The sequence below is a fragment of the Cupressus sempervirens genome, chromosome 8 (genome assembly GCF_028749045.1).
Source record: "Cupressus sempervirens isolate cs-2001-9-10 chromosome 8, ASM2874904v1, whole genome shotgun sequence".
Taxonomy (NCBI): Eukaryota; Viridiplantae; Streptophyta; class Pinopsida; order Cupressales; family Cupressaceae; genus Cupressus; species Cupressus sempervirens.
The window spans coordinates 618,650,364-618,665,684 of NC_143125.1; the positions used below are offsets into that span (position 1 = coordinate 618,650,364).

General features: G+C 34.5%; 1 protein-coding gene across 11 annotated transcripts in view; it reads right to left on the reverse strand.

Moving 5' to 3' along the window:
* ATVPS33 (Sec1/munc18-like (SM) proteins superfamily) overlaps positions 1-15,321 on the reverse strand; it is a 352,047-nt gene that overhangs the window by 211,312 nt on the left and 125,414 nt on the right. For all 11 annotated transcript variants that reach the window (XM_089798599.1, XM_089798593.1, XM_089798598.1 and 8 more), the window contains 2 exons: positions 11,382-11,433; positions 11,207-11,263 (listed from right to left, as the gene is read on the reverse strand). In XM_089798599.1, the coding sequence (XP_089654725.1) occupies positions 11,207-11,263; positions 11,382-11,433 (109 nt within the window). The remainder of the gene's footprint in view (positions 1-11,206; positions 11,264-11,381; positions 11,434-15,321) is intronic.

The window sequence follows — 15,321 nt, forward strand, 5'->3', positions numbered from 1 at the left end:
AATCAAATCCGTTGTTCTCTTCACTTGATCTTCCTCGAATAAATAGTTGAAGTCCTTGTTCTGCAGAATTTTTGTATAATCAGATCTGATGTCGTTGTAAGCCAGGCATTCCTTGACAAAGTGTTGCTCTGTCTCAACTGTTCCCGTATTGTAGAATAAACATGTTTTGTCTGCCCACTCTTCCTTTGGAACTTGCCATCTACCAGTTTCACATCGCAGCTAATGTGAACTAGTTCTAATTTGTGCCATCAACATTTTTGCTTTCCAGTTAATAGGTGCCCTTATATAGGCCTTTTCATCATGACTAGAAGTGGGATTAAATTCTTTAATGTAATAAGATTTTTTCCGCCCTATGTGTCTTGTCCACAGAATATTGCGAAATTTTTCATTGACAAACTTCTTTATTTCTTTAATGTTATCCGGGCAAGTTTAGATGGTGATATCCCATTTTTGCATCCATTTGTCATTTTGTTTCATCCATGTGCTTTTCCGCCTCACAAGTTTTTCCTCTATTACCAACTTGGGCCAACGATGTGTTTACAGACCTTGGGTTTTCTTTAAATAGCTTAGCATTCGGATCAATGCGACGACTTCTAATGGAAAGGAACCCACCTCCGCCAAAAGGATTTCATACGGAACTGTGGTCTTGACTTTAAGATTGCATGTGATGAAGTGTTTTTGAATTCTTTCTACTTGCCGCCATTTCTATTTGGACATACTACCGCCCCACACTTCACATCCGTATAGAATAACCGGAGTGACCAGCAAACCAAACAGAGTTTTCATGGTCGTCCAATCCCATAATTCTGCGTTCCTGCACTTGTTTTGTAAAAAGTATAATGCCTTCCAACCCCCTTGGATCCTTTTCGATCTACAAGTATCCCAGTTGAGTTTGTTATGAAAATAGATGCCCAAGTATTTGTACTCTTCCACAATCTCAAGGGGGCTATTTTCAAACAGAAACTTGTCTTGTATGCCCCTATTCTTCTTTAGTGAGAAGATCATAATTTTGGTTTCGCTAGTGTTAACTTGCATTCCTACATCATGACAAAAAATTTCTAGTGCTTTCAAGTGCTCTTTCAAACCTTTAGCTATTCTAGCAAGAATTATGAGATCATCTGCATATAAGAGCAATCTTATCACGAAGTGGGCCAGCTGCACCCCCTCACCATTGGTCTTGTTTATCCACTCTTCTAACTTGTCAATATAGAGCCCAAATAATGTTGGAGAATGCGGACACCCTTGCTTAACCCCGATGTTGTTGTCAAAATCTTCTGATATCCCTTCTGTCGTTCTGATTTTAGCTTTGACCTGCTCATATAATTTGTAAACCGCTAACCTAAGTTCTTTAGGGACTTCCAGCTCTACCATTCTATCCCATAGTTTATTACGTGGCACTGTGTCGAAAGCTTTTTTAAAGTCCACGAAACAACAAAAAACCTCGTTCCTCGGAGTGTCCCAAACTTTCTCTATCAAATGTCTGAGAGTGATGCCGTGATCTATAGTGGAGTGTTTCGGTCTAAAGCCTGCTTGCCCTTTTGCACGTTTGCCTTCTGTTTCAGCCCAGTTGCTGATTTTTTGTTCTACCAAGCTGCCAAATAACTTGCCAAATAGTGGATTGATCATGATGGTCCGGTAATTAGAAGGATTGTTTATATCTCCACTTTTGTGGAGTGGGATCACCACACTTGTAGTCCATTTTACAGGAAAACCTTCTCTATTGACACTGTTGAAAATCTTAGTGATGTGTGGTGTGAGGATTTCAACACCCCATTTTAAGTATTCCGCTTGTAGCCCATCTATATCTTGCGCTTTACCAGCAGCTAACCTCCTTATGCCTTGAATAATATCATTTTCGCTGAATAACTCCCCTGTAGTCTCTGTTTCCATGGTACTACGTTCTCCTAGATCACATTCGTAGAGAGTCTTGGCATATTCCAGCCATTTGGTTCCTGTTATGTTATTCTCTATCTGAGTTTTTCTCTGCTGAAGCTCTTTCCAAAATTTTCTGGAGTTTTTTTTACCAAGATTAATCAACTCTATTCTTCTCTTGTTCACATACTCTTCTTTCTTCTTTTTAATCAGTTGATCATACTCCTTTCTACTTTCTCTATTCATGTTCTTTTTCCAATTCCTTTTTGCCATTTTGCACTCCTCATCAAACCAAGGATTGGCCGGAAAAGTGTTCTTGGCTTCTTTTGTGGCCCTAGATCTTTTACACTCCTCCAATGCTTTAATGATAGTAAGAACAAGATTATCCTTGTCCATGAAATGTTATTTTTCAAAATCAAGATGGTTTCCCGGAACCCTAGACAGCCGCAAAAGAGAGTCTTGAAAAGTATCATGGTTTTCTTGTGTCATTAAAACTTTGCCAATCGGAATCATCTTCCTCTTCTGTAAAGGTTTTGGGACAATATGTTGATCTTTAAAGTGAGTGGTCACCCTTATCAAGATGGGGTTAAGATCAGATTTTAACTCTATGGGGCAATCTTCTATCTCAAAGTTAATTATCTTTGCGACATAGTCTTGCGAGCATATAACATAATCAACAACACTTTGTCCATTGTATCTTTTGCATGTGATTCCACCTGATTTAGGCCACTTTTCCATACCATTGCATATAACCATGTTGTATAGGCAGCATAAGCCTAGTAATTCAACACCAAAATGATTAATCTTTCCCATGCTATCCTGTGAAGATCTTTCCCATTTTTGTGTCCCTTCTTCTTCGAGCCAAACTGGATCTCTGCTTTCATTGTAACTCTCCTTAAGATTGAGAGTTTGGTTGTTTGTTGTTCTAGCATTGAAATCCCCTATTATCATTATTTCCCCTAAAGAGGTAAAGGCTGCTATGTCTTTTTTTAGTGCAACGAACGGGTCTTCTCGATCCAATCTATGTTTTTTATATATTTTTGAGCCTTTTGGAGCGAAGTAACATATAGCCACCCTTGTAGAAATCTGATTCTCTGTTATTTTTATCCAAATATACTGCTTGTTTACATCTTCTTTCTCTAAGTTTACAAATCTGCTCCAAGTTTCTTTTATTAGAACGGTGATGCCTCCATGCCCCTTACCATTATCTATCTTTTCATTCCACAGTGATACCTTCTTATACCTTTCAAAATCTAGAACCCTACATCCATCATGTTCATGAGTCTTGGTAAGCATAATGATGTCATTATCTTTAGCTATCGGCCCTAACCCAGGTCCTCTTCTCCAAGGATAACCTCTACAGTTCCAACTAACTATAGTTAAATGTTCCTGGTTAAATGTTCCTGGGTGGGCCCGAGTTCCTATTTATTGCGTGTGATCTTGTCGCTGATTTGGGCTTTGCCATTTTGTAGCCACGCCCACTTGCCGTTTCCTCTTACTATTTTCACTTTTTCCCATTCCTTCCTCCTTTCTTCTTGCTGAGTTACGGTGAGGTCATCATCAAGATATATGTGTGTGCCTCTAAGAAACTTCCTCTTGCTGAAAATGTTATTTTTATCCCCTATATTCCTCATTGTCACTCTAACATGTCTATCTTTGCCTCCTTTAATCCATTTTCCGATTCTTTGAGCTTGTATGGTTGTTCCATGCCAGTCTAATTGGTCTTTAAAGAAGTCTTTAAGTATGGTATGCAACTTCAATTTCTTTAACAAAATTTTTACCTTCAAATTATTTTTATAATGTTGCAATATATATTCAATTTGCAATTGATAAAAAACATAGAACTCTGCTACAAAAGCATAGCATGTTTTTATGGCCCATGACTCATAATTTTAGACTTAAAAGATTTGATAGTTTAGTTGCAATTGTTATTTATGAAATGCATAAATGACGCACACATATGCCACAAGTAATGTTTAATCATGAGTTTTTTAATTTTATTTTATTAATTATTAATTACTTTATTTTCTTTATTATCTTTTTAATGCATAACTTTAGTCTTCTATGATTGTTGCTTATCTTCTCATGCTTTATGAATTGTAAAAACTACATAATTTTAAATAATACATTATTAGATTGTGTATGCAATGTTAATATGAAGATGAAAAAGTTAGAAGGAGATGTGCATAAGAATCTACAAACTAGTTTCTTTTACATTTTATACTTATAAAAAATACTATCTTCCTAAATATAAATATTTCATTTACTATTTTCTGAAATATAAAACAACAATATATAACATTTCTTAGAAATATTGAAACCAACCACATAGCTAAATATAAGTAATGAAAATAATTTTTTTTTTATGAAATACATTAATATATAATTAAAAAATAAACATATAAATACTTTAATTTTTTTAATTCTATTACTTTTTTATTTTTAAAACTGTAAAAAAATTCTAATATCCAAACGTAACATTATGAGATTAGAGAGTTTAGAATCAAAAAAATTAAAAATTCATAAATTTTTTGTGTAGTTAACTATAATCTTTTAAATACTCATGCGTGTCAATATTCTTCTCTACTACTTTACAAGCATATTCAAACCACGTTTATAAATTAATAAATATTCTTCTCTACTACATATTCAAACCACAATTATAATTTAATAATTAGAGACATTGGCACCAATAAAATCTAAATAAAGAAAGTAACATTGCAAAGTTGAAAGTTGAAACTGTAAATAAATTTGATGGCGGCAGAGAGAACATGAAGAGGCAATGCCTATTAATATCACATAGCATTTAATGATTCCCAATAAATGCATTCTGACAAACTTTTATTACGTTCTTATCGTTGGTTCTGTTTTTATTTTTTCATTAAAAAATACCATTTTACCTAAGGAAATTGGTCGATGGCCAATCAGATTTAAGAAATTAAACTCCTACAAATGAATTTAAAAATATGATGTCAAAAACCATAGCTTCAGACTAAAAAAAATTCCATAAAAATTAATACATATCTAGGTGCGGGGTCTAACGGGAACATTAGTTCCCTGCCTTATACAAGGCAGGGACTAACAATACAAGAAGGCTACAACTAGAATAAGAAAATCAAGAAGGCTATGATTAGTATAAGATACTACGCGTACGTTGGAGAAAGAATAGTCAAGTGCAACGATAGAAAGAGTTAACAACATATTATGCAGTGAGGGGTTAACAAAAGGAAATTTTATGTAAGAGTAAATTAAAGGAGATGCCCGGTGATTAGAGAGAAAGGGTATATTGATGCATAATTATTTGGTGTGTTTTGAATTAGGTGAATATTTAATCTAAAGAGACATAACTTTTTATTTGATAAGTCATATCTTATAATACTCAAGATATAAATATGACTTGGGTTATGTGTAAAAAGACAAGAAATATAACAAGAGACATATTCTCAAAAGAAGAAATACATTTTTATTAAAGATTCAGTTTTGTATGGAGGAAAATGAATTATAAAGTATGACTTATATTATAAATTCAAATATTATATTTTAATAAAAAATAAAAAGTCTCTTTTGTTTATATTGATTTGAGGCAAAGAGATTACAATTAGAATGTGGATTCCTCCTTTATAATCAATAAAAAGATTATTGAATTATTCTGACTGGGTTCTCTTTTGCATTGGGTATTTGCCGCATTATCTGTTCAACAAACAGGGATGGTGTGAAATATACATGTGTTTCTTTGTCTCTAGCTACTCGGACTTCCTACCTAAGAAGTTAAATTCATTTTTGGCTAACATAGAATTGCATATAAAATTTATCTTTAGCAGAGCACAGGAGTAATTGATGATATTTTGGATAAATATTGACTCATAAAGTTGTACCTATTTGTCTTCATTGCAATTGAGTGTGTTGCTCGAATGAGAAAAGGCACTGGTCATTTAATTGGAATATAATTATCGAAATTATAATTGAAGTCAGCAATCTATATAAGCATCTAATCAATTATTGATAACCTTACATAAATATTCAATCAATTCCAACACTGTAACATTCGGCTTTATTTCAAGCGAGTTCAAGGATTTTTCCAACCGGAGAACTCACAAAGTTAAATTTGCTATTTAAAAACCATTGAACCAATCAATCAAAGTTTAAGGTAAAGATATACTCGCCTAGATGTAGCAAAGCCTAAAGTGTAGGGGAATCAAGGTTATTCTCCTTTGTTAGCCAAAACTGATTGAGCAATCCTATCAGAGAAATGACAAAGCTCTTGGATTTCCAATCTATAGTTTTGGGAACCAACACAATGGATAATGTAATAGAAGTCATGTGTTGTTAGGCACTTTAAATATTTTTGTCATGCATTTGTAATTTGTAATTGACAGGTTACATGTAATAGAAAACAAGATGTAATTGCATGTGGAAGTATTACATGCAAAGTTGTAACATGTAATTAGGTTACAACTGCATTAGGCATGCATCTTTGAATAAGTCAAAGTTAGTTAGTTAGTTAGTTAGTTAGTTAGTTATGGAATAACTCCAGATGGTTAAGGGTTTTCCCCTTTTCTCTTCACTTTTCCTATATAAAGGAGGGAGCTCATTGTAAATAATCATCTTTGGGCAAGGTAAGAAAATTATGCTAATTTGTATATGCACCCTAAGACTTTGAGCTTAGATGTAAACCTGCTTTCAAGAAAAGAGGCAGGTTGTTTTGAGACTTTGTGTCAATCCAACCTATCATGTGATGATATTTTCTTGAATTGATTGTGGGATTTACTGCTTTGTTCAAAATGGACTTGAATTCAATTGTGTAGACTTTTAGTTGCCTGTATTCAAAAGTCAATTTGAACTTTTGAAGACTTTGTGCTGCACTAGGAAAAAATGTTATAGATAGTAGTGGCTACAATTGCCTAGAGTTGAAGACTTTGGACTTCAATTGTAGGCATTTTTATTCAATTTGAGAGCCTCCAGTAAGAGACTTTATGTCTTACTAGTTATTCTGCTTGAATCCTCATTTGTGACACGTGTAGGGTACTTTGGGTTCCTATATTTGTTTCACAAAATATAAAATGTAAACTACTACCTCTAGTATTGTTCTTACATCAATTCCAAGGCCACTGGCATTATTGTAGCAATACGACACTTTTTGTTAAGTTGGAAGGTTGCAGTTGTACACAAATCATTCCTTAAAAAGAAGAATTGATTAAGAGAACCTCCATTTTTGCAATTTCAATTAAGATCCTGTTGAAGCCACCTATGGTTAGAAGGGAGCCTCCCCTATTGCTCATAGGAGAGATTTATCTCACTACATCATTGCCTAAATTCACAATTTTGTAAGTTGTACTCTTAGTGACTTACAAAACATTTAGACAACTACTACAAAGGAATAGAAACAACTTATCTTTTGATTTTAGAGAAATCCATTGAAGAACATCACTAAATTATGCTACCAAGTAAAGGGATTACTAACCAACTACAATAATTATATCCAAAACTTCTTTTACATGATGTCTCCCTGCTAAAGTCTTCAATCCTAAGTGTGCATAAGTGTCTTCACAATTTCTACCAGCTCATTTAAGCTCCTCCAAGCAACTTCCCCAAGCTTGCATTAATACCTTTGTAGCTCTGAACATTTGATCTTCATCAGAGTATAAACAAATTCCAAATTGGTAAAAAAAATGAAAAAAAAAGAGCTTTCCAATAAAACATTAATATATTTTAAGAAAGTGAGTCACTAGCCTTCATAAATCATGAGTCTAGTTGTATGTTTTGGAATATGTGCTTCAACTAATTTCTCAATATTCCTTTTAGTTAAATCTTTTCTTAATTTTGTCACTTGAACATAATTTTAATTTTTTATCCTCATTTTTGGTGTTTTGTAAGACTCTGGCTGAAAAGCTTAAGAAATGCTAATAGTGGGAGGAGGGTGAATAAGTATTTCAAAACTTCAAAAGTAAATGCAACTAAAAGAACACAAAGAAAAATAAAGACACGAGAATTTATCTCGCGGAAACCCTTTTGGGTAAAAATCACGGTAGCACTAATCAATACAAATGTGGGCTACAACCCAATACATCCAAGGCTCCAACCTTCTCAACAAAAAGCAGGCTTCAACCTGATCAAACTGAGGCAACTACCTCTAGAGGCCATAACCTCCAGCTAACTGATGAAGTAACTTTATTACAACCAGTTTTTAATCATGTTGTATCATGATGTGATAAAATGTTGTAGACGAGAATACAAATGCAGCAGTAGTTTGTAGCCTCGCGATCAGACATTCAAGAATCCTACATAGAGAGTGTCAACAATTACAAAGGGTGCAGTTAAGAAATATTGCCGATGAGTTCAACACTAGGAAACTCAAAGAAACAAACAACAAGAAGGGCTTCCATGGAACTATTTCGTGTGGACTAAATATTCTCTAGTGGACTTCACTTTCCTGTGGAGAAACTTCCCTTGGACAAACTTTCCCACAGACAAAATTTCTCGTGCAGAACTTTCCTGTGGACAAATTTTCTCATGGACAACTTTTCCTGGACTTCATTTTCCCATGGAAACAAGTCAATCAACCTAGAAGATTGAAATGAAAAATACTAACTGTGGCTCTCATGACGGGTATAGCACGAGGCTTCTGGCAATAATGAAGGCCACATGAACAATAGAAGGGCTCCTGGTAGCATTGATAATTTTACAACATAAGATAGGCAAATTGCAAGTTAAAAACCAAATGCATCTTTAAACTCATAAAAATAAACTCAACTAACCATTAAGGTAAGAATCGCAAAAAAACGCAAGAAACACAAGGCAAACTAAAAGAAAGATAAGACTGTTCCATAAGTGAAAAGACAAATGCATATAAAAATATATATCCCTAGCAAGAATTTTGGAGCTCATGTCCTCACACAATCTTATCCTTCTGTGACTGATTTCTTTTCAACACTGAAGGACTCCTAATCTTTGCATTGGCATCTCTGGCACTTCCTTCTTTCTTTTCTTGTTGTTGTTGTTTGATTTTCTCAGACATAGTTTTGATGTTCCTTCTGTTGGCTATTATCCTATTGTAAACTCTTAGTCCCATAAACCTTTTTGTGGTCTTTTGTTGGATATTAATACTATTATCTTATCTTATCTTATCAAAAAAATTTAAACAAAGACAATTTAACTATGTATCTACATACAAGTGTGACAAATTTTATTGTCTGCTTCATGTGTCATCACTATGAGGTACAATCTAGCTTATCTAAAGTTAATTTTCCATTTAATATATAATTTTTGAACAAGGATTGATTTACAAACTTTAGAATAGAGATAGGAAGGTGCATACAAAACCCAATTAATGTTTAGGAAGTGAAGTGTGATTTATTCTTTGTAATAGTATGGATAGTTGCACAATTAAGGCATGCGACTTGCTCGAATTTTATGTTTATCAGTATTGTTAATGGTTGGCATTGGAAAGACTTGTAATAGAGTAGAAATAGCACAAGATTAGTTAGATAACTTGTTGGAAATATTGTTGTCATTGATGTCAAGAAATATTCATATCAAAGTAATGTTGTCATTGATCTCAAGATGGAATCATAGTTCAATATTTCCGTTAATGTTAAAAGTGGAATTATTATGAATGTAATGGGATGAAGGCCAAAGGCCACTAATTGCCATATAAAGTAAAATCAAGAGACTAAGAAGATAGTTTATGGATGCTGGCTGCCCACCTTTTGGTTTTGGCATATATAAATCAAGTTCAAGTTTATGAAGTGAATTTATTTAAGCACATTGCCCGACTTCATTATGTTTGTTATGCTAGCCATCCCATACCTTCACTCAAACCAAACCAAAAAAAAAAGGTATAAACATGCATTAGTCGCCCAAGTCAAGAAACATATGGCAGCAATGAAGATGTATATGGAAGCAATGAATAAAACATATGACATGTTTAAAGAATATTAATATGCAGCAAATAGTGTTTGAGGAAGCATAAATTATGTAATGGGTGGCAATGCCTAAAAGGAAAATATAATTGTCATGTCCAAGGTGCAATGTCTTATAAGGAGAGCAGTGACTTCATAAGATGCGGCAATTAGAAGACAATGACCTGCAATCATCATATGAAAAGATGATTTAAAAAAGGCAGCCATCAAGTATTACAAGCATTAGTAATGATGACAACCAAATCAAGAGGTGTGACTCTGTAGTGAATAAGATATAAGGTAGATCACTCTGTTCAATGCAAAATAATATATCAAGGGAAGTAAAGTTGAATGTTTATAAAGGAATAAAAGGAATATATTATAATAGAATAAAAGTGGATAAAAAGTGTGTATTAATGTGAATGAATCATGGGGATTGGTGTCTCTAGTAGGTTGGTGCCTACAAATTTAAGGGATTAGTGTCTCCTATGGGTTGGTGCCTATGAAGTTTGTAAAAGTGTTTTTATATAAGCAATGTTTTTTTGTGATTTTCTCCTATAAGGCTTTCCACATAAATAGTGTGTTCTTGTTATTGATACTGTGCAATCAATGATTATTATATATAATACTTTACACTCCACCCCATCCACAATATAATTGTGTGCTCAACATAATTTAATTGAAAAAACATCTGAGTCGACCAAGATGAACTCTTCTCTTGTTCTATCAATGTCTCTTGATTTTTCAATTCATTTTGGTACATTGATTTAATTTATAGTCTCGTCAAAATAAGCAATAAGTTGGCAGCAGAGAATAATGGAGGATTGATAGGCCAAGAAAGACAAGTTAAGAGGGGAAATGGTATTGGAAGAAAATAAGGTCGGACATGATTCAACTTGCATGCATCCATAAAATGTGGCTGATTAACTGTATGGGAGGAGACCCATATTGCAGGCAATTTCAAAAACCCAGCACACTGAAAATGTAACACCTAATATGCAATATGAAAAAAATTTGAGGGGTTGAAACATGCCTCTGGAGGGTCTTATAATCCATAAGTATTACAATGCAAATAAGATGTGTCCAGTAAGTGAAGATTGTACCCAATACCCAAACAATTGCATCTTTTGTTTAGAATGACCATGTCAATGAAGAGTGCAATCTAGTTAAGGGGTTTTAGAGAGCCACTTCATTGAGGTACATGTAGCCCTCCTAAATCAGCTATCAGGTGTTCATCCTCCAAGATATACTAGGATTCTACCATAAACGAGGAAAAAACTTATAGTATCAACTATGCTTTGAAATTAAGTTTATTTAAGAAAGCACTAACAGCATTCAACGCCATACATGATAACATAATATAATAATCTTCTGAAAATTTGTGCATATAATTTAAAAATCGATTAGATCCCAAAATGAACTCTATCACTACTTACAGTCGTTGTCACTTCTGTGTAATCCTGCCTCATCGTTGTTGCTTTTTGTCGTAATACCTTTATGTACAAAGGATATGAAGGAGCGAACGTACATCAGATCTCTGGAAGATACCTACCCGCATAACAATAAGAACAGAAAGTATTTGAAAATAACAAATAGTTATAAGAAACAAACCTGCCCAACAACTCCAAAATTAAGATCACGAATTTCTCTATACAATTTATCACTGCAACACAGTAACAAGAAGAGCATCTACAATCAGATTGCAACAAAATGTACAAGAAAATATGAAATTGAAAATCATACTAGTTCAAATTTGTATTTCCTGCAGTTTCTGAATTCCTATTTCAATAGAGAACTCATTTCTACTCTCATTTGAATGGGTTAAGGGGGGTAACTTTCCTATTGCACAAAATAATAAAGAAAAACGTGTCAATGAGTCTTATTGATGGCTTCCGCAAAAACGTGTCCTTGCTAACCAACCACCCAAAAAAATTACATTGTACACACCAATTACAAAATGCTTTGAATGAAGCCGTAAAACGCATGAATTCCCAAATGAATCAATGGGAATGGTATTTCCAGTCCACATTAAAGCAGAGATTCTAATAACTGCGAACAAGAACAGCTGTCCCAATTTTTCAGAAAGAGAAGACAATAACTCAGATTGAAAGAATATTCTATGAATGTATATAGTATATACGATAGTTACACTGCCCTGGGGGATGGGGGGACAAAGAAACGGGGGGAAGACATTTCCGGGATGAGGGGACAGAGGGGGGATGATGGCTGGGGACGAGAGGGGTTGTATATACTATACATATGGTACTTAAAATGCTAGTTATGAAAAGATGCATCACAATATAAGATATAAAGATGTAAAAGAGTAACTACTTGAACATTGCATTGATTGGAACATTGAACATTAAACATAAATAGTCAAATCAGCAAATACTCAACATCGGGACGTACCCCATCCTTGGCAGAGGTGGCAGAATCTGGTGGTGCCATTGGGGATGGGGGAACGGAGTCCCCAAGTCCCCGGAGCAGTCCCCAAGTCCTTGGTGTGTCCCTGTCTCGAGGTCATGGGGCAAATGGGGGGCAACGCTTCCCTGTGTTACTATGGTATATATGTATGCCTAATAGCTATCTACATATATGCATAACTGCATATAGAGTACATATATCCATACATGCACATATGTATATATAAATCGCTAGTCAAGTGTGCGGTCCTCATTATGAATATGACCTGCTGAGAACTTGCCAGGTAGAAGTGTTTTTGCAACACTGTCTAGAATTATGATTAACACTACAATTCTTCTCAGATACAAATCCAATTTTTTCATATCCTAACAATTCTGCTTAACAATATTCTTGCTTTGAATCTTAAGAAATCTTTACAAAAATAAAAATATGTGAGAAATTCAAAAACCAGGCATTCTCACCAGTGATAAAAAACTAGCAAAAAGAAGCTCTTCTAAAGCACTAAACTCTTTGACAGAAAGGAAGACAAATACAATGAAAACTATTATTCAATACAACTAATTTATATTACATGAAATTGACTAATTCTTTGCTTAGCATAGAGAATGTCTTTACAACATTGCAAGTACTTTTCAAACTGCAATGCTACAGTACTCCCTTCTCCAAATGATCAAACCTGATTTCCTGGTATGGAGCATACATTTATATGTGCCAACTAAATTATTCTCCTGTACTTCCAGGATACAACAATGTTATTAAAGCTAAAACTATTTTTCTCTGAAAATGTTGTTAAATTCAGCATGGCTACTAATGTGGATGAAATGCCAATGTATAGCCTGGGAACTTTAGTAAGTTTAGGTGATTTTCCTTTGTGCGATTGATCAAGCAATCTAAACATTGGCAAAGCAGTTCTAGTTAAAAATGAAACTAACACATTTTAATCTTACTACTCAAATCTTTTTCTTCCCAAACTCCCCAAATGTTGAAACACTCAGATCCCAATCTTTTAAAATCAAGAAAATTTTGCTTGTGCCCTTTGGAAATCATCTGAGTTGCCTTACCCAAATTATTCACTCAAACCGCAATTCCACCAAACTCACAAGTTGTCCAAAAACCTCAGTTTCTCACAGATACCAACATTTAACCTTTTTCTAAACCTTGCTCCAAGGTAAAGCCCAGCAGAATCCAAGCAAAATCTATTGCACCTGACTGAACAATTAAAATTGTTATGCAGTAGTTGGTTTTCAAGTATTAGTGTGCTTGCCTACTCTGCTCTTTATTGTTTCTTTGTTCCTTAAACCTGCCATTTGGCATCATCTCCACACAAGTCTGGCTAATTAATCCTAATCAGACAATCAGTGTTTGGTGGAGGTTACAATTTGAGCTCCTTTTCCTCAATCCACTCTGCTCTAAAATCAACATCCAATGGGATACATATCTCCATTGTAGTTCCCTGTTTGCAGAAGTCATAGATACTTAGACTTCATAATTTAAAAAACACTTGCCTCTACTAACAAGTCCTTCTGACCATGCTACTCCAACTGCCACAAGAAAAAGTTGGACAAGGTCATTTTCCCTCTTTGTCCTCTGAGAAACAAAAGGTTTCAAAGCTTCTTATTCTATGTCAGCAAGAACCTTTCACCTCTACTAGTCCAACTCTAATGAGGACTTGGATCAAAAGGTATCTAACTTGCTTAAATAGAAAAATATGTAAGTACAAGATTATGCTAGTGACTTGGCTAAGTTTCATTTTGATATTTACGCACATAATTTCCTCTTTCCAAATGCACGGGATATTCATTAACAGATACAAGCAAACCCAGCCATCATCAACTGCTTTTTGCACCATTTATCTGGGTCTCTCTACCAGCATTACCACAGCCTGGCTAATATGTGCATAAATATCAAAGGCTATTAGATTTCAAAAACCCTGTTCACAAGCTCAATAAGATATCTTCCAACGCTCTTTCCATTGATTTGTGAACTGCTCTAACTGCTAGGTCATGGACAATTCCTATTATGATGTTTTTATTCTCAGGACATGGACAAACATTTGATTATTGTCACACAGTTGAATCCAGAAACAGTTCTTGCTTATCATTTGATTAGTGTATGGATCAAACATAGTAGTTGCAGGTTCCGCGAAAGTCATTAAATACATGATATGAATGTGAATTCATTACTTGTGTCAAAGGATCAAGTGTAAAAATATCCATATTCAATCCCACAGATAAATCATGCTAGGATTCTAGTGTATGCAAAATTAGGATGATAAAGCACTAACCCTGCAACCATAGAAGCGGATATCCTTAAAATATGATAATATATTCCAATATATCCTTTCCCGGCAGGGTTCCTTACACTATCTTGAAAATATCACAAGTTTTTCAAATATCTGCTCAAAAACAGGCACAAAACCCTTTGTGACCAAGCGCAAGAGGCAAAGAGAAAACCCCAAACCTCTAAGTTGAGCAATTCCATTTCAGGAGTTTTCATGTGACATAACAGAAGATATTGGAATTCATGGACAGAAGCAACATTGGTGATAAATCTGCCCAGATGATGAATTTGGTGCACATAGGCATTTTCACAGGCAGATTAGAAACCAGCATAAGAAGAGTACATAAGGTAGAATCAGTTTACAGAAACCCTAGGCAATTCAGCTGTTCACATCAAACATTTTTTAGTAACTGCAGGTCCATTTCTGAGCCAGAAACATTTGTATTCCACCTAGCGCACTTGGTGATAAGCCAATGAAGCCCTTCTCAAACCACTGTAACAGTCTGGAACATATTATCTATACAAGTGAGAGGATAAAGATCATGAAATGCTAAATTGAATTCTGAAGGTATCGTTTGAGATGCTATATGTATCCATGACATCCTGGGAACATCTGTACTTTGTAAAACATTAATATATTTACTGCTGTAACAAGTTTTTCATAATTGTTACGAGACATGATCAGTTGTGAGCTCAAATCTGCAGAACTCCTGTAAAAATATTTGACATTAAATAAAGTTTTATAATTTTACTTGAAGATCTTGCATCGAGTGGAACAGTGTTTCAATATTGGCATTTAGGTAATCTGTTTGATAATTACAGCGTCTACTCCCATATCACAAGACAG